Source organism: Rhinatrema bivittatum, chromosome 15 (genome assembly GCF_901001135.1).
Source record: "Rhinatrema bivittatum chromosome 15, aRhiBiv1.1, whole genome shotgun sequence".
In the NCBI taxonomy this organism is placed as follows: Eukaryota; Metazoa; Chordata; class Amphibia; order Gymnophiona; family Rhinatrematidae; genus Rhinatrema; species Rhinatrema bivittatum.
The window spans coordinates 68349274-68369951 of record NC_042629.1 but is presented as its reverse complement, the minus strand read 5'-3'; the positions used below and the strand labels follow the sequence as shown (position 1 = coordinate 68369951).

Below are 20678 nucleotides of genomic sequence, written 5' to 3'. Positions count from 1 at the left end.
GCAACCTGTCACTGTCCCCTATAATACATGACAGATGCCCATCTCGCCTCTTGTCCAGAAAAGAGAATGAATGCATTTCAGAAATATTTTCAAGCCATTGATGTACAGCAAAAGAACTTACCAAAAGGGAACATCTATCTGGGATTATTCTTCCCCGTGGCTGAGACGGAAACACAGCACCTGCATGCTAATGTACGTGCTGAGCCCGTAAGCGGCCCCGCTCTGCCGTCATGTTCCAACAGCGTGGACGCATGTCATGGCAAGCCTGGCCTTTCAAAGAAATGTCTTTTATGGGCTCGGCACGGACATGAACAAGATCTCGCACACATAAATGAATGTAAAATGAAAAGCTGAGGGATTAAATATTTAGTATTGCGTCTGTTCAGCCAAATGACTTTGAGCTTCCTGCGAGGCTGGCATTGGCAGTTTTTGACACTTTGGACCATTAGAAAATTTTAGTGATCGGTCATAATTGGCTGCAGCAGAGTTCAGGACCAGGGCGGAGCAGAGGTTCCTTAGCCGCAACATGCAAGAGCTGCATGACAGGTCTGGGTTTTCAGGATCTTCACAGTGAGCAGCCTTCAAGAGGCTGATTCATCAAAATCTTCTACCCGTCAACACAAAATGGGAATCGGCCCCTGCCCCCAAAAGGTATTTGCATATATTTGCTCTGAGACGAGGTTTATTTACATAATTTTGCGTCACACCCAAAACTAGACCAGTGTGCAGCCCTTGAGGACCACAGGGAATGCTCCTGGTTGCAAGAATTTTAGGTGACAATGCAGCAATGCCGCTCCGAGCCATCCCCAGGCTGCCGTGTTTGTCGAGTCCCTTTAAAACCGCTGCCGACAAGTGCGATTCAGCTTTTGATGAGCCACCGAGGTTAAGAGTCCACAAAGTTTTAAAACAGAAATGGGAGGTGTGAGAAACAGATTCATTAAAGATTTGTGCTGCAGAAACAAACCAGGAGCTGCCGCTGGGTAAACGTGGACCCTTCCTATGGTACTACTGTCCTCTATCAGAAGCAGCAGCACTCAGGTAAACTACTCCGCTGGCAAGCTCTGGTGAAAAATGACAGATCGCCACAACTTACACGGCATTAAGAAAAAATGAAATAAAGGGAAGCTAGCATTTAATCTTCATAACGCTGTAATCCTCTCTACAGGTGAATTTAATCACTAGAATAAATGCAACTGTAACCTCTTGTACCACCTTGCCCTGGGCTTGGGAGCTCTAACTTCAGATGCAGATCATAATCTGGTAATCATTATTAAAAAAATGGTATATTTCAAAAAACACTAATTTTTTATTGTCATAACATTCAACTACATCAAAGTATAGTGCCTTCCCATCCCACAAAATTTGGCAATAGAGCCCTTTTTTGTTGTGGGACAGTTGACAATTTCATTCTGCTTTCTTGACGCACCATAAAAATTGACCTGGTTGACACCCAAGGCTTTCTTTCCCCATCCCACAAGCATCTTCTCAACTCTGAGCCTGGAGGGATAAGAAAACTATTTTTAAAAGCCCAACCTCGTCAGCCCAGTGGCTCAGTGTGGCAAATCCCAGTGTTTCAATCCCTGAGTCGGGTCTTCCACTCCTTGGGTTGGCTGAGGATGCTGCAGTGGCAGTGTTCACAGTACCCGGTGGGGAAGGAGTCATGGTCATCGCTGAACGATGACACCTTGTGGCCAGATTCAGGGCCCATCATTGCTAGATTCTGGAAAAAGTCCTGGATTATGGCTCTCAGCTGAGGACTGTCACTGCAATTTCTAGATTAGGTATGGTAAAGGGAGGAACGGGAGCGAGATATAAAAATAGGAGAAAAATCCCTGGCTATATGTGAATGAAGGCTCATGGTACCAAGTTCTGAATGAGACAGAGTTCCAAAGAAACAGGAGGAAGCCACCAGATCAAAACACAAAAACAATTTCACTAGACAAAATGCTCCTTTGTGAACATGCTTCAATCAGTGCAGCTCCAAGGTGCTTTGATGCTGATGGATCGATCGTCCGGTGCCCAGAGAATCTCTCCATCACTTCCAATAAGGACTGTTGTCCTTTCAGGATCATGGTTGCACATTTGCACTACCCCTTGACATCATGCGATGCCTCCAAATCAAATGACACATCTATCATGGGGGTCCATGTTAGACATGGTCCTTTTGCACTGGGGGCATCACTGGAACCCACTTGACATATTCGGCTGAAACAAAAGGGACGCAAAATCACACTCAATGACGGCAGTGGGTCAAAGGCCGCTGAGTACCAACAGCACACTGCCATGGTGGGGAAAACAACTTAGAAAAGTGACCAAGAAAAGGCTGAAAGGGACCCCGCGTGGACACATGGTGTAAGGCATGTCCAATGAGGCACAGTCCAAGTTCTAGAAACTTGGACACAAATTTTAAGTGCTGGGCTCCATCGGATGATGATGTCACCCATGCGAGAGGACTTCCATCTTGCTTGTTCTCTGAGAATAAAAAAAACCATTTTATTGTTAATGTTTAGGACTCTTGGTTAATTTGTGACCACTGGTCATTCTTCTGTGCCTGCTTATACAGATTTGCATGATGATGCAAGAGTTCTGGCAAAAGCTTTGCTGAAACAGCCAAAAGTGCAAGAAATGAAACTGAAAGTCTGGTCAGATGACAGTTGGCTGGGAGTAGCATCAGACTTCGGTGCAAATCTTCACTGGGTATTTCCAGCGTATTTTCTGGCATCATTAAAATTGTTTAACTGGAAACTGCTTGTTTGTTTATATTGTTCTGCATTCCAGTTTGACTGGTTCTTTTGACAAGTGAAAACTGCAGCCCATACACAAAGCCATCTAAAGATCTTCTGTGCAGCTGAATTATGAAGATCAGAGAGCAGAGTTTGGCTCCCACTTCACCTATGCTAGCTACTCGAGTTCATTTTAGTGAACTGTGCGGCATCCATTCTCCTAACCATAGTTCAGGTTCTGTAGTCCTTGGAAACATGGAAACCTCTTATTTATTTATTTAAAGATATGTATTCTGCAACTTCCAACCACAGTGAGTTCAGTGTGAAGTACAATCTTCTGCATCGATGATCAAGATGTTGAGGGGAGGGTGAGGAACATTTGCTTCCTACAGCCAAAGCGCTAAGGGTGACGTTACATCATAGACCACGCATCATCGCTCAGCACGATAGCTCCTAAGTGGTAGATCTACTGCAGATGCACCTCTAGGCTGCACAAAACTTGTAGGTAGATAGATTAACTCCCCATTAAGGACACAATTAAGAAATTCAAAAGTTAAAAAGAAAACTTTCAGCTCCGGTTGTAAACATCCTTTGAAGATTCGAGGCGATGTGGTTTCGGAACATTTCTAGCAATATGTCTGGTTAGAAATTTGAAATGAGGAGTAGTCTGGTGCCTTGCTGCCATGAGGACAGAATGGGGTTTAATTCCCATCTCTGGTCTTCTACCTCCTGGACTGGTCGGAGATGCCATGGAGGCAGAGTTCACAGCCCCTGAGAGGGGGTGAGGGGAAGGGTCTCATAGTCATCAGGCAATGGTGACCCCTTAGTGGTCAGATTTAGGGCCCATGGCTGCAGGTTTCCAGAAAAGCTTCACTGCATGCCCTCCAGCTCAGGACCATCACTGCAATGACTGGAGCTAAAGTAAAAAGGAGGATATAACACGAGTGAAACATCCCCCGGGTAGCACGAATGAAGGTTCATGGTACCAGGTCCCAGCCCTGGTTCTGACTGAGCTGGAAGCCCACAGGAGCAGGAGAAAACTGAATAGTCAAAAAAATAAATTTGAAATTGTGCTCAAGCAATGCCATGCCTTCAGATCTCAAAGACAAAGTTACCAATTGAATCAGAGGTGTAGGTGACAATTTCAAGCAGCAACATCCATAAAAAAAAGGAGCACAAGGTTTTTAATCCCCAACACAATAAGAAAAAAAAAAGATGACAAGATGGCACACGGAATTAGGAACTGTGATTAACAAAGGGTGTGAAAACAACCTTGCCTCGCTAGCATACTCTACGAAGCTTAAATTTAAAAAAATAAAATTCATCCTACAGTCAAAGAGTTATGGATTAAGAGCCATTAGTCCACACCCATAAGAGCCACAGTCATGGAAGATACTGCCTTCTACACTGGGACATATGAAGACCATTCCATTAGCAATAACAGGGGTAGCCAATAGTTTGTTTGTTTTAACTGCCTCTTTCCATGTCTTTTCTTTACCCTTTAAAAAAAACACAAACCATCACCACTAAGTCACCCAATATGAGGAGAGAGAGAGACAGCCTTTAAATCTAAACTATCCCTTATGCAAAATAAGGTGAGCAATGCTTTGACTATGGCGAATTCATTAAGCTTAATATACAATACTTGCCCTTAATGTACATAACAAAAGTTAATGGGGAAAAAATGCCTTCAGATTTTTCTCACATGTGGTTTCTCTGACACATCCGAGTTGGTCCCTGGATAATCAGTGTGAAAACACTTCCCAGTACAGTGCCCCTTGCTATGAGAAGGGTAAGATTACTCCATTGCAACAATAAATCCCCCCCCCCTGTATACTGTATCCCATTTACTCTCCTGTATCTTCATCGAGTTGAGGAAAGCTCATAGCCAGAGGGCTGCCCCCTAAACTACCCCTTGAGACCCCTCATTTCATATCACTGGGTCTTCAGCAGATTGGTTTAAGCGTATTGCGTCTTGATGGCCTCAGCCTGGTCTTGGAACTGAGTGGCTCTTAACTGGAAGGACTAGTGAAGGGGCAGTCAAGCCTCGAGAAATCAGAAAGAACCGATATTGAATATGATTGCACAGCAGACCAGCAACATCTAACTCTTCAAGTGCCCTCCCGAGTTATCTGGTCTGAAGTTTCATCTAAAACCCTTAGGCAAACCTTCCAGCCTGCTGAGTCATGAATGGTAATGACTTAGTGATTACTTCAGATAGAAATGCGATATTTCATAGTGTAGACTGATCCTGACACACAGATAAGTAATATATAGGTGAGCTCATCCAAGCCCACGCAGGGGAGAAAACGACTAGCCTTCAACAGGAACATGTGATCCTTGAGAGAAGACCGTATTGGAAATTATTCTATGTGTATGTAATCCCCCCTTCCAGGGGGGGAGGGGGGGGGAGAGAGGGACCGAACGATTTCCTTCAGGACCCAAGGCGTTTAGCTGGTACATAACAAACGACACAAGGTATTGGTATTCCAAAAAAAACAATCTTTACTAAATGGTTCAAATTAGAAAGTTGCAAGTGGTAAAGTTTTTAAGCAGATACTGAGATTTCAGAAGGGAGTTTCTAATCCTTGTTGTCGCCCTTTTTCCTGGAGTTTAAGGCTCCTTAATTCTTAAGTACCTTTATGATACCCGATTCACCACATGCTCGAATCTTTCACCTTCTGGATTTCTTGATGAGAGCACCAGATGGGCACGGCTCTCTCCTGTTCTCCACTCCTCCTCCACATAGTTGGTCACCTCTGGACTGGCAGCTGACACTCGCTTCCCAATCCTCCTGCAAAGATCTTTGTTCGCGCGCAGAACTCAGATCAAGGACCTCTTTCTCCCAATGAAAGACGGACCTTAGGGAGAGCGAGATTTACTCCCTGGGAGCAGGGATAGCCTCTACCCCCACTACTGGATCCCTCACGAACAGCTATTTATAGTAAAGTGGAAGCGGCACCAGCACAGGGAATTGTCTGTGTGACACTCTATACCCACAACAGGACTCTGAAGACAGTGGGGTTGGAAGACGGGCCCTCCCCCTTCCCCAGACTCCTGCAGAGAGAGAGAGGGGGGGGGGGGGGGGACAGCCTGGACTTCCCTCACTCGCCACTCCAAACCTTCTGACCAGAACATTCTCAGATGTTAAATCTGTGTGTGCGCAAGGCTGTAAGGTTTACCTACCGTGCCTATTACTCTAGTCCAGGCCCTGGGCTGCACCATTGTGGCCACTCCTACAAGGGAGTACCAGGACCTGGGCAAGATTACTGCTTTTTTTGTAGGCTTTTCTTGTTGGCACCACAGCAGTGCTTGTAAATATAATACACATTTTATAAGGGTTATTTTTACTTGACATGTTATTTGATTGATCTATGTTATTTATCATATTGAACTATACAGTTATAGTAACAGAGTAGATGATGGCAGAAAAGAGACCATCTAGCCCAACTCATCTGGCCATTGTCGGTCAGACTGCAAGACTTCTTCTTATCCAGAACAGCCATTTTGCCTTCTTCCTTTCCACTCCACTATCTTGAGTAGAAGAGCATACAAGATCCCCGTTTTGTTCCTTCCAGCCTCCGCCTTTCTCATGCCTATGCCTGAAGCTGTGTAATCTATCTGTATAAAGGAAGTTTGGGTCCACGTGTGGTGTTTCTGTATGCACATGTGTATGTGTGTAGCCTCGCTGAGCCCGAGCCATCTTGGATGCTGCCACCAGTAGAACAGGAATGATTGGGCATTTGCTAGGTACTTGTGACCTGACCTTGCCACTGTAGGGGACAGGATGGATGGAACTTGGTCTGACCCAGCCTGGCATTTCTTATGTTCTGATCCACAGCTGATGGTGCTCATGAGTTTGTGGTCTTTTCAAAGCTGATGGAGCATCTTCTCTCGATTATTCTTATGCTGGTATTACAGAAACTGCAACAAATCAACTCCCCCCACCCCCCCCCCCCCCCCCCAAAACCAACTACTCTGCTAGAAACCTGGACATAAAAAAAAATTTCAGACAAAGATCAATTATGCAATGTTTCTATCACAAAAATAATGATCTCTTACCTTTAACTTTAAGGTAATGACCTCCAAATCTATATGCTTCAAAGTTGAGGAGGAGTGGCGTGTTGGATTGGTCAAGAAAAATATCCACTTTGTTTAATTCAATCCCTTTCCTCTCAAAAACTGGCAATAGTGCCTCTCTGAAAAACAGAATGCAGGTATTGTGGACATCACGGTGGATGAAAATGGCCATATTTATTAAATGTATTATTGCACATTAGCAATCCCATTTTCTCTGAAGTATTTCAGTTAGGCCATGCCCTTCTGTTGTAGATAAAATCTGGCCCTTGAAGGAGAAACAGCAAAAGTCAGATATACTAAAGGGTTTTTCTCATTTTATATCTCTAGGGAAAAATGCATAGCACATTTGGTTGCAGAGGTGGGATTTGAACCTGAGAAATTAACTTGTCTAAGGGTAGTTACTCCCTGTAAAATGTTATCTATGGAGGTAGTAGTATCTCCATAAATGTAACAAACTTCTCATTTAAGTATAGTGGATCCCGCCTTGCATCAGGGACAAGACTGGACGACCTGTTGAGGTCCCCTTCAGTTCAATGATCCTATAATTCCCTCAATCAAGGCCAATGGCCAAGATTAACAAAGGTTAGAGGGAAAATGAAATAAGGCAAGCCATAATCTCATGCAGAGTCCATATGCAGGCACAACATTTATTTTAATTTACAGAATTTTCTATCCTGCAATTCGAAAATAATTGACCAGAGCAGCTTACAATATTCAGTCATAAAATGAAACATATTCCATACATATTCACATAACACAGCACATACTTATCAGGAGACACGAAAAAACACTTCTCATAAAGTTAACCTCACGTGACTGGCTTTAATAGATACAGAAATGTGCAAACTAATGCTGGATAGAAGTTGATTTTTAATGAGGGGGTTTCCCCACCGACAGAAATCTTTTCCCTAAATGCATTCCAGAGCGCATGGTGCAAAGTGCACTTACTTGCAGGACTCTGCTCCCTAACCTTAGTCAGCTCTCAGCACTTCTCCCCTCCTCTGGACACTGCCGTTACGTTATCCAGTTGATTGGCTACCAGGGAAGGGATATTTGTAGTTCCATTTTACTTATCGGATTCACCTTTCCAAGCAGCCCCTCAGAATGCCTCCGACAGCATTCCAGGCTGAAAGGTCAGCGCCATGGCACCAAGAAGAATGCATTTATCCCAAGGTTTAACAACTTCTAACGTTATGGGGCCAATCTGTTAATAATCAGCAAGTCAACTACAGTATAATGAGCACCAATAGCAAAGGTAATGAGTTTACAATAGGAGAATTCCAAGAATCTCCAGTGCTAACTGATTGTCCAAAGTTCAATGGCTTAGATGCTTTATAACGCCTTGTAAAAGCAAAAGTTTAATACAGAATAAATGCGCGTGGATTATGTTCACTTGAGGCATGTGTTACAGATTTGTACATAAGGGGTTCTTGGTGGTGGTTGGGGGGGGATTGTAGAGAAACATCCATACAGAGTGTTATGACTCCTTCCAGCTCCTCCCAGTCCCCAAACCCTGAGAAGATCAAGGTTTTTACCCTTCTGTAAAAGGATTATAACAGGCATAAAACCACAGCTAAATAATAGGGAAATTATGTTATGAAATGTGGGGATGGAAGAAGTAGGCAGTATTTTATATTTTTATTTTGGTTGCATTGACTGTATTATTTTATGTGTTGATTTCATTGTACATCGCTTAAGGAGATTATATCAGTTAAGCAATCCATAAAAGATTTGAAATAAATAAATATGCATTTGTTTTTAACAAATGAGACCATTTTTGGTTTGTTCTAATAGAAAAAAAAACCAAAATAAAAATAGCCTCCTGTAAAATACCTGCTAATTTTTGGGGTATTTTCCTATTCGTTGCTTCCAGCGGACCCTGCCTGAGCACTGGCCCCGGGCCATTTTTTAGTTTGGGACAGTCCTGCCAAAGCCACCCGAGGCCCCCTTTTTTGGAGGGGTTTTTCTTTTGTTTTTGGGAGGCATTTCTAGTATAATTGGAGGGAGAGGGGGGTTGGCAAACAAACCCTCCACAATATAATATATATATATATATTTATTAAATGAAACTAATCCAAACCAAAAAGAAACCCAAAATTTTGGGGTTGCGCATCCCTACTAAATACAGAGCAGAAAGAAACACCCGATACAGAATTAGACCTTCTGCTACCTAAGAACCACTTGTAGGAGCTGATTCAGCCTTAAATGTCATGTGCAAGCTGAAAAGTAAAGCACAGAATTATAAAAGTGGTTACAAACTGGAGCAAATGAACAAAGTACTTGCATTACCACAGCGTTCAAAGCTGCCCAAAACCTAAAACGTATACATGCCAATAAGGGAAAACCAGTAAGTTTAAAAATGACAATTAGGTACTTAGATCGAACAGGTAACGTGTGTGTGCGTGCAGTCTTACAACACATCCCCGTTTGTGTCCAGTCGCAAGGTTCATACACTGAGGCCTGATCAGTCTGCAGATATCTGTAAATCACTGGCGTAAAAACTCCAGCCAAAGGGTCCCTGCAGTGCTGGCCTGGGGGGCAGGAGAGAAAAGGGGCACGCTCATAGACTCTGCCCCAGAAAAACTGATTTCTGTCCAGAGCTTTCCTCTAGAATTTCAATTGACACCACTGCTATTATATTCATCAATACAGAACAGATCGGTCCTGAATATCTGCCTTCCTTTGATCAAGAGTGTCACACAATTTACTAGAGGTCCCATGCTCTTTCCTATACTGATGTCATGGCTACCCTACCCTTAAAAGCTATGTTAGTTCTGCCAAAAGGTTTGTAAAATACGCACAGCATCCCTACTGCAAAATTATAGCATCAAAGAACAAATGGAACCGCAAGGAACTGAATCCAGCAGTGTCCGAGGCTCAGAACAGCTATCCTTCATAAGAAGTGGGCAGTGAGTCATAAATGAGCAAAACCTTGGATATTTGGCAAAGTATTCAATGCGCTTTCACTTAAGGCAAAAGAAAACAAAAGACTATTCCGTATACCAGTGCTTCCCAACCCTCTCCTGGAGGCCTACCTAATCAGTCAGGTTTTCAGGATTGTCACAGTGCATAGGCAGGAGATAGATTTGCATACCCTGGGTCTCCATTGCATGCAAATCTCTCTCATGCATATTCATCCTGGATATCCTGAAAGCTCACCGGGTTAGGTGTGCCCCCAGGAGAGGGTTGGGAAACGCTGCCATACACTATGTACCTTAGAAAAAAAAACTGCTGAGTGTATATCGCTACATAATATATTGCAGAATGATGAATCACCTCCAGCCTCTTGTTCACCCCCCTTGGAGGGAAGCAGCCCAACACCATCAGCTGCTCGGAGGCCATTTCCTGAGTTCCACAGCCTGAACATGCCGGATGGCAAACCCCAGTCAGGCAGGCAGAAACTTGCTGGTTTCCCTCAAAGCGTCATTCCATGTGCGAGATGTTATCAGCCTAATGCTGAGTTGGATATAAAAGGTAACCTTTCCTCTCCCCGTCGGTTCATAGCTGGGTCATCAGTCTGGGCAACCTACTCACAGGCCTGTGGGTCAGCACAATTGTCACTTATCCCAAGGCCCAGACTGCCATTTACAGGGGCAAGCTGGGCGCCTGAAAACTGTCTTCTGCCAAACGTGACGATAAGAGCACGCATTGCTCCACACAATGTGGGTAATTTTCAAAAGGATTTATGTGCTTAACTGGCTTTTATGCATGTAAGTGGACGTTTGACAATCGCTAGGATATTCGCTAAGGAATTGCAAATAGGTTTTATGCGCCTAAGTGTACTTTAAGCACTTAAAAATGGGCTTTTGAAAATTGCTACAACATATGCTACTTTTACGCACCTAAGTCATTTTGAAAATCCTCCCCCCCCCCCCCCCAACGTGAGTCCTTTTTGCCATATTTAGAGGAGATGTTCCCCAGGGCGAGGTCAGGTCGGAAGAGGAAAATAGTGCACAGAGTGTGCAAAAAGAAGGCATAAAAGAGTGTGGGAACTTTTGTAACCATGGTAAGTTTGAAATCGGACCTACGCCCGTGCTTTCTCTTAGAAACAGGCACAAAAAAAGCACCTGCAGACTTTGCCTACTGCAGACAGTTTGAAAACTGCGCCCTCCCACCTCCCCCCTTTTAGGAAGCAGGAGAGGGTTTTACGGGCAGACGAGGCCTTTATTAAAAATTGCCCGTTCGATACCAGCGTAACCCTTCTTGCATGCGTTATGTTCCCGCATAAGCTTACCCGCATCAAGCAAAGGCGTTCCTGGAGCCAAGGCTGGTGAGAGGCTTGGGTTTGGATGGTTGTGCACACTTTAGAAAATTTGACTGTGTACTTGTAAATATTCAGGAAAATTGTGTGTGCACCAAACAGCAGATGTGGGATAGTTTTCAAAGCAGAGTTATGTGCATAAGCCTCTTCTGAAAACTGGTGTAATCTATCCACATATTTGAGGCTTACATTATACAGGATGTCTGAAAATTGCTTTCTTAATGGTGAAATCAGGATGTTTCACGGTTTGTTGTGTTTGGGTGACTTTTTTTTTGGCAAAGATTTGCCCTTACCTTCTGAAGCCTATAGCATCCCGCCTGTCCCTGATGGTTCCCCATCTGGGTACTAGCTATGCCAGACCCTGCTTAGCTTCTGAGATTTAATAAATTCAGGCTCTCCCATGCCAATATTGCTGGGACTATTGGCTTAAAATCATGCTTATTTTGTTTCTTATTTTTTTAGTACTCTGTTAATGAATATTATTGACATTTGGTTGTTTTGTCTTTTACAATTATGAATGTTTTAATTGTAAACCATTGTGACCATTGGAACAGCGGTAGATAAATATGTTAAATAAATAAATAAATAAATAGATAAATAAATATCAAAATCTTAACCTGACTCAATCTCCACAGTAGGGTTTGATTGGCTTGGGTTTTGAAATTACTGTTTATTCCTTTGTTAATTACTTATGCTGTTGCTCTAAGCAATGAAGAAGAAAAAACACACAGAATAAAATAGCGTAACATACATCAAATAAAATACTAAAGTAAACAAAATAATCCTAAACAGGAAGAGGTCCATATCGAAAAGTCATTTATCCATCTAAATGGCAAAATAGGCATATTCAGCCACTTATCCAGCTAAATTATAGCCTAATAAGTAGTTGTCCGGCCATAATTTAGCTGGATAAAAAAGGGCATTCTGGGACGGGGCTGAGTTATCTGGCTGATTTAGGTGACTATCATATATTTCCAACTAAGACATAGATTTATCAATATCTCGGAAATAGCACCCGTGTTTAAAAAAAAAAAAAAAGTGTACCGCATGCACATTTTCCACAATGCATTACTGACTGAGAAGGTTGGTGGTTTGGGCTGCTAGAGAGAGAGAGAGAGCGAGAAAGGGAGAGAGAGAGAGAGAGAGAGCACCTCTGTGGAGGCTCACATACAAGTTAACATTTTATATCACTGTAAGAGAGGGTATTATGAACTCCGGGTGAGATTTGGGGAGTGGCGTAGGTTTTGGGGGACAGTTTTACATGCACAGTCATACATACGAACAGCACAGTTGCCATCAGTGAAGATTTGATGTGATTTGGAGTGATGAAAGGTAAAAGAAGAGTAGATTGGTACAATGTATTCTCTACCTAGGTTGATTGCAGCTAGACAGAGAGTGCATCAAGCTAGGTAGAGAGAACATTGTACCAATCTACTCTTCTTTCAACTTTCATCTCTCCAAATGAGAGTAAATCTTCACTGATGGCAACTGTGCTGCTCGCACCTCGAGTTCATAATGCCCTCTCTTACAATGGTATACAAAGTTAACTTATATGTGAACCTCCACAGAAGCTCTCTCTTTCTCTCTCTCTCCTCTCCCCTCCTGAACCGGTATTTGCGATAATAACTGTTTTGGCTGGTAACACACAGCTAACGCAGGCACAACGCACAGAAAAAAAGGTGTAGTTATTTCCGGCATTAAAACCCGCATTGCCGTGCATTATTGTATTATGTTAACTGACCCTCATTTCCATTTACTCCGCCCAAACTCCTCCCACTCGAATACTAATTTTAAATTTGCATATACGTTTTGTGATGCGGTATTTATCGGGCATGCTACAGCGTTATCGCGGGCATTAGGGCCCTAACACGATTTGATAAATGACCCTGTAAGTTAGCCGGATACATTCAGACCTGTTCCTGCGCAGGCCTGAAGTTATCTTGGCTTGTGTGGCTATCTAACGTGCTGCGTAACCAGATAACTTTAGAAGATATCCGCTAAGTGGCACTGGTGAAAACAGTCCAAACAAAAGAAATGAAAGGGCCAGCGGGGCCAATCCCCTTTCTCCTCCCCAAAAATCATCATACAAATGCCCTGACGGCCGTGCTATGCTCACCCTCCAAACCAGTTTTAAACCTTGAGCCCAGCACTGTACGCCAGCCCCCGACCCGTTTATTGTTTCTTGTGAACCAGCATGATGGGACTATCGTCTTGAATGTTGGTATATAAAAAAAACTTAAATAAATAAATAAATAAATAAATAAATAAATAAATAAATATGAAGATCAGTCTGCCCCCTCCCCCCAACCGCAAGAGAGATATCAGTGTCAGCCTCCGCCAGGACCCTCCTTACCTCCCCCCCCCCCCCCCCAGACACCTCAATACCTCATCTTTTCATGCCGGGAATAAAGGACCCTCTGCTCGCTCCCAGTGCTGCTGTAAAAGAGGCAGCGCGGGAAGTGTAAGCTTTTAAATAATCTACCCAGTCTATATGGAGCCCGACAACTTTAGGCGGGTATATTGAGCAGGGACGTTTATCCCGCTGAATGTACGGGTCAAACTATCCGGCTAACTTTAGCCTGATGGCTTTGTCCACTGAACGGCCTCGACCTACAACAGCCAACATGGGCCCTAGCCCTTGGCAAAAGAAAATCGAGAAGCAACGGTGCTCAGTCAGGCAAGGCCTGTTGGACAGGACTGCACTGCAGATTAAAAAAAAAAAAACAAACGCACCATGACACTATTTGTAGGTTGTCCCAAGGGCTGCCTAACATTTTGTATTTACTAGCAAAATGCTTAGTACACGTGGCTCTGAATACCCGTAAATTAAACCTACAAAAAAAGCAAAGCAAAGGATATTAGGTAGCCCCCTAAAATCATCCCAAACCATTCCTTAACCATCCCAAGAGCAGGCACATCAGGTCCCCAGGTGCTCACCACCCTCCTTCCAACAAAGCTCCCTTCTCGTCTCTGCCTGCATCGATCAGCTGCCATCCTAAAACTAGAGCTCACTCCTGAAATGCACTCTCCACGTGCTGACGAGCGCCCACCCAGGCTTTAAGTAAAAGCAGAGAACGCCACGGCACAAAAAAAAGCAGCAAAAAACCCTTCACACTAGGAACGCGTGACTGCGATGCACTGAAAACTGCCGGGCAGAGCTGTACTGAATTTTCACATTATCCTTCTACTTACAAACTGTTCACAAACAGGACTGGGGAAGGCAGAAAGCAGTCGACTTTCAACATTGGGCTTTGGGAGAAATTTCATAATATTGTGATTTAGTGTGATTGATTTCACTCCATGTTAGTTGATTTATCAATGGACATTTGCCAATTTTAATCTAGTTTAGAGCACACGTGTGGTGTGAATGCATACGATATACTATATTTTTGTTTCAACATTTGTAAGAGGTTTTTTTAATTGTATTTATTTAATTACATTTTTTAACAACACAGTTTAACAACAGAATTTGTACTATAGGCTTTTTCAATTTTGCATTATTTTTGGAACATTTTCTTAATAAAGATTTTATCGTGTTTCTGTAAATGTTTCTGGAGCGCTGTTTTCCCTTAGGGGTTTCTTTGTTTTATATATAGATGCTTATAGATGTACTAAATGCGAGGTAGAGAAGCAAAAAAAAATTACCCCAGTGATTTCTTCTTCATAGCCGGCACAATCTCCGTTTCTATATCGACATTTAAATCGAACTTCAGGGTGAAACATTCTTTACTCGGGTCCTACAGATGAAAAAAAAAAAAAAAAAAGGAAACCAGTGTTAATACTTTCAGGTCCCTAAGAAATATGTCCCTCCCCCTCCCCCCACCCTCACAAAATAAAAGAAATAAACCGTGATCGGCAATCACATTAGCAAACCATAGGGGATCTGTATCAGGTCGCAACAGTCAGGGTTAAAAAGGATCTTTCACCAAACACACTCCTGGTTTATCGCTGGCATCACTGATTGCCATTTTTTTTTCCTGTTCTCTCTCTCTCATACCTTCTGCTTCACAGCCAGGCCATAGGCCTAGTGAATAAAAGCTTTGCTGGTTTTTGGGAGGGGGGGGGGGGGTTTGGGGGGGTGCTTGGCAGCTTCCTCCCTGCTCCTTGAGGCTTTCAGTTCAATCAGGCCCGGCTTCCGCTGGACTCTGACGCCGCGACTGAATTCATGTTCATGGCACCTCTCAACTGGTCTCAACTGAGCTGGAAGCCCAGAGTTGCAAGAGGGAAACGTTTGGGTCGCAAAAGGGAATAAAAATGAGAGAACGCCGTTAACATTCTTCTTTGTGGATTATTGGTGAGTAAAGTTACCCCTGCTATAAAAACAGCCCAAATGATTCTGTGCTCTCGGTGTGCGTGAGAATTAGCCACAAATTCCAATTCCCCCCCCCCCCCCTGTTTCTCACGAATGCTTTCATTTTTACGTGAAGCCTTTCACCAGGTTTTTGACTGCCCCCGCTAAAAGATTTGGCAATAAACCCTCTGGCGAAACTTCAGACGAGACAATGAATTCCAAATTCTTGCTAAACCTTACACGAAGCAGAAGGTCGAATTCTCACCCAGTCTCCCGTCAGACATGCTGAAAACTGCTATAATCACAATATTAAAAAAAAACAACCCAAAATGCAACCAGAGCAATGGTTATGCCATGCCTACATCCCCCCCCCCCCCCCCCCCCCCCCGTCCACCGGCAGAACCCATGAGTTATGTATCTAAGTCCACTTTGACAATTCGTTCTAAAGTCTCCTGTCTTCTAGCTAGGAAAAGCCTTGTAAAACCAATACCATATGCACACTTCATTGCTCTGCTTGCATTATTCTATTTTTTTTTTTTGATATTGTGATTATAGCAGTTTTCAGCACATCTGATAGAAGACTGGGTGAGAATTCGATCTTCTGCTACGTGTAAGATTTAGCAAGAATTGAGCGGATGTGTACATTTTACGTGCTGAAACACTGTGCAAAAACGGCTTCCCCTCTGTCCCCCAGAACACCTCTTGCTGGTCCATGGAAAATTCCGGGCAAAATCTTGCTCTGCATGTGCTTTTCTGCAGACCATCCTTAGGATGCTTTTCAAAGGCTGATTTTACACACACAAACAACAGTTTACGCTCGTAAATCCTTTTGAAAAATTAGGCCCATGATGCTTAAAAATTTGATTTCGCCTTTGGGTTGGCCCTGTTGGTGCTCTGTGGCCAGGGAAAGGTGGCTTTTGTCTGAAGCTGCAGTAGAACCAGGCTGATTTAAACCTGCTCTCATTCTAGAGGAACCTGTGGATTATGCCATGATCCAGATTTAAAATATCTGGTGGATTTTTGCCGCAGATTTCACCAAAATTTGCAGATTCATTGAAATAAATAGCGGATTCTTCCACAAACAGCAATTTTATTTTATTTATTTGGTGCAATAATTCAGGGCAGCTGCTTTTTTTTTTTTTTTTTTTTTTTAATTTCTGATGGACAATCCAGTAAGAGTTCTGTGAAAAACAGGCACAAAATCCTTCAGGAAACCAAATGGCAAAATATTGCAAAGACAAGCAAAACGATCGGGTCACTAAATATAACGCGTCTGCAGACGTCCCAATGTGTAATTTTCATTTACTAAAATTATTAACAAAGGTGAAATCTCCTATCACCTTTCATGTAATTAACAATTCTCATGGGCATCACTGTTTTTAGAAACGAGAATACATTAATTCTTTGATGATAACATTTAGCTCTCAGCTAGGAAAAATAAAAAGATGGAGCATAAAAATCATTCTTACATCTGTGTGTCTTCTCCGAGTTTTCTTCTTGCTCAGTTTAAGGGCAGTGCTCTTCTTGTCCCTGCAGAATATGGAAAACACATTTGTTTGACAGCTTCTGAAGTATGGCGCCTACACTGAAGCAACATATCAGACGTCTAAGCCTGCACATATGGCAGGCGGCCCACCCTTCACTTGGGGGGGTTGGGGGGGACAGAAAAGTCTCGGCTCACAATAGGAACGGTGATGCGTACTTCAGAGGGCTGCACAAACACCGGGCCAGGAACGCATTCCTCTCGTCACTACTGCCCGGCAACCGAAGCCCGGGCCGGGGAAACCCAAGTGGGCAAAACTATTGCGAGAAAAGCCAGAAAAGGAAAACAGACCAGGGCTTTAAAATCAGTCACTCAGCTTATGACTAAAAATACTCAATAATATGAAATGCACGACCACCACTCTTGATTGGTAGCAGCTGAGGTGTGATCTGAAACATTTGCTTCTATTTATCATATTTCTAGCACTGCTAGACATAATGGTACAGGATTTCTAATACCAGGAAGTGTTTTGCAAAATTTACTTTTTAGATAATTAAATTGACATAAGAACATAAGAAATTTCCACGCTGGGTCAGACCAAGGGTCCATCAAGCCCAGCATCCTGTTTCCAACAGAGGCCAAACCAGGCCACAAGAACTTGGCAATTACCCAAACACCAAGAAGATCCCATGCTACTGATGCAATTAATTGCAACAAGACGTATTTACCAGAGAATAATAATGAAAAAATAGTCTTCTAAGGGACCATCATATAAACCTCTCACTTTAATATCTTTTACATTCTTGCATGTGCTCCATTGATAAATCAAAGGGGTACAGTTTTAATCATTGGTCCAATTTTTTTAGGATTTGTTTAAAGCATTTTCACTAAAAATAGTATTTAAAAAGTGCACTACTTCCCCATTAGTTGAAGTTAATTCATGCCCAACACGGTACCAAGCTTCGCAAAACTGCTGCTTCACGGGTCAGCGTATCTCAAAATTCAAAGAGTTCTTTCTTTTCTTTTCAGTCCCGTTATTATTATTAATTGAAGCGGCTGGCCAATTCTTCACAAAACATTTTCACCTGCCAAAAACTCGGCATTTTAACTATGGTGACGAGTCATCACGTAGAAAATGTAAAAAACCTGGCTCGTCACCAGTTACAGGCGTTGTAAGCTGATATTGTGAGCTATGCGGCCATTTGATAATCTTTGCATAACCCTTTGTTTAGCAGGCTTTTGTGGGTTAATCTTTAGAGTGACTTATACAGTCCTTGATGAAGGTGACATACGCCGAAACAGTGCCGGTGTCGGGCAGTCCCATGGACCGGGTAGTTTTGCGTTCCAACTGAATGGCCCGGATCAGTCTTTTGCAACTGCTGCAAGTCCTTTAAGCTAAGTGCTACTTTAAAAACAGTATTAAGGCATGTGTGTTTGGATTGTAAGCCTGTGCAAACATTGTGCCTGATAAAGACCAACACATTTTAAAGTGATTTTATGTGCATTTAAAAAACTGAAAAATCGGCTGGATTTATTGGCCTTTTACTGGTAGATGAGTCACCTACCCCTGTTGGTACACTAGTTTGAGGAAATTTAGCTCGCCATAGTGCGATTACACAGGTGGTTTTGATACCAGTTTAACGATTAAGCTTTCTGCACTAAGCCTTTTTTGCTGTTTAAGTACAATAGTAAATCACAAAATCAAAAAGCACAAGTACAAAGACACAAACAATAACTAACAAAAAGGTGTTCCAGAAAAGACCACGTTTATTACCTTCAATCTCGCAGATTTACGAAGGCTGAGAGTTTTTTTGTATCATTGCATCGGAAAAGAGAGAGAGGGGAGGTCGCATGCTCAGGAAGTTTAGACAGGGAAGATCTCAACACATGGAAGTTCAGTTTGAATAATCAAAAAATAATGAGACAAAGGCAGTTCAAGTATCACAGGCATAAAGCACGCTAAGAGACGGGTCTCCTGAGAGACATTTCTACGGTCAACTCCAGAAGAATATTGTGTGACCACTGGAAACAGGAAAAGCGAGGGCATGGGGTTGTTTTTTGTTTTTTTAATATATGCAGTATATATTTTTGCAGGACCAGTATTATGCATCCTCTTTGGATTAAAAAAGCATTTTCAGAAAAGGAGAGTTTCTGCTTTCATCACTTTTATGGATTTGATTAAACTGTATATACTCCTGCCTTGAGGGATCGTCATGTCTTCCTGCACTGTTTTGCTAAGAGCTGTTTATTCAAATGTATGCTTGATTAGTTTCATTGGTTTCTGCAAGATTATTTTACAGACTGTTTGTATGCCAGAAATATTGAATAAATAAAAAGTGTTTAAAAGACAAAAAGATTATAAGGGAGTTAATGCAAGAGGAACTCAGGATAGTTGAGAACTTCCAGACAGTGGAGACACAGCACTGTGCTTATCAACTCTCTCACTAAGTGGTTTGAAATGAGCATCTCCTTGAAACACAAATGGAACATACTCCAAAGTCAACTACCGGAAATTTTAATGAGGACTGAGCTGTATTTGTTAGGTCTCTGCCCCCTTATCCCATAAAACTGTTACAACTCAATGGCACTTGATTTTTTCAGCCTGCTCATTATGGTTGGCATTAGGAAATATTCTCCCCTACTCGCCTTTTCCAGTGGCCATGAGTACAGCAGCCTCAGGAGAGATACAAAAGCATGAACAGCTCATCGTGTTTTACAGAGTTTCCACAGTTATGAATTACTGCCATTCGGGCCGATATAGTAAAAGTCGCAGGAGAGCGGATGAATGCCCGCTCTCCCGGCGCGCGCACAGGCCACTCTCCTGTGCGCGCAATTCTGTATTCAAATGATGGCCCGCGGCAAAAAGAGGCGCTAGGGATACTAGCACGTCCCTAGCGCCTCTTTTTGGACAGGAGCGGCGGCTGTCAGCGGGTTTGACAGCCGTCACTCAATTTTGCCGGCGTTGGTTCTCAAACCCACTGACAGCCACGGGTTCGGAAACCGGACGCCGGCAAAATTGAGCATCTGGTTTTCAACCCGCGAGCCGCGGGCCAATTTCAAAAAATTTTTTTTTAAACTTTTTTTTTAACTTTCAGGACCTTCGACTTAATATCGCCATGATATTAAGTCGGAGGGTGCACAGAAAAGCAGTAAAAACTGCTTTTCTGTGCACTTTCCCGGTTCCCGGAGAAATTAACGCCTACCTTTGGGTAGGCGCTAATTTCTGAAAGTAAAAATGTGCGGCCTGGCTGCACATTTTGCTATTAGGTCGCTATTAGGTTCGGGGGGGTTGGACGAGCGTTTTCGACGCACTATTACCCCTTACTGAATAAGGGGTAAAGCTAGCACGTCGAAAACGCGCGTCCAAATGCGGGTTAACAGTGCGCTCCGCCGGAGTGCACTGAACTGTATCGGCCTGATTGATAGCATAAGAAGCACTGGGAACATAATTTATTAAGTAGGCAGCACAGAAATTTTACATAGTGCATTATTCAAGAAATCGGTTCCACTTGCTATTCAAAAGACGCCTATATGTGATTAAAATCAGGGGTAACTCCTACCATGTACTAAATTTGGGACACATAGCTCTTCAGTAGCCAACAACGTTGACGTTCAACTTACACACGAGAACTGCTGTGTTCACCAGTTCAAGCTGCCTCGATAATGCTTTACCAGAAACCAAGAGCCCTCCCAAAAAATCCTCATTTTCATAGCAAACTTTTGTTAAAAGGGAACAAAGTTAAGCTCTGTTGCCCTTAATGTGAAACCTTTTTGAACTACAAGAGACAAAAGTAGACACCAAAGACTCATGGGAAAAGTACTGCAGGGATGTAATGGTCT

At 42.9% G+C, this 20678-nt stretch overlaps 1 protein-coding gene across 1 annotated transcript in view; it reads right to left on the bottom strand.

The window, feature by feature from the left end:
• Window positions 1-20678, bottom strand: part of PLEKHG5 (pleckstrin homology and RhoGEF domain containing G5) — a 123664-nt gene that overhangs the window by 72592 nt on the left and 30394 nt on the right. The window contains exons 4-6 of the mRNA XM_029578615.1: window positions 16825-16885; window positions 14710-14801; window positions 6786-6922 (exon numbers count right to left, since the gene is read on the bottom strand). Of these exons, the coding sequence (XP_029434475.1) occupies window positions 6786-6922; window positions 14710-14801; window positions 16825-16885 (290 nt within the window). The remainder of the gene's footprint in view (window positions 1-6785; window positions 6923-14709; window positions 14802-16824; window positions 16886-20678) is intronic.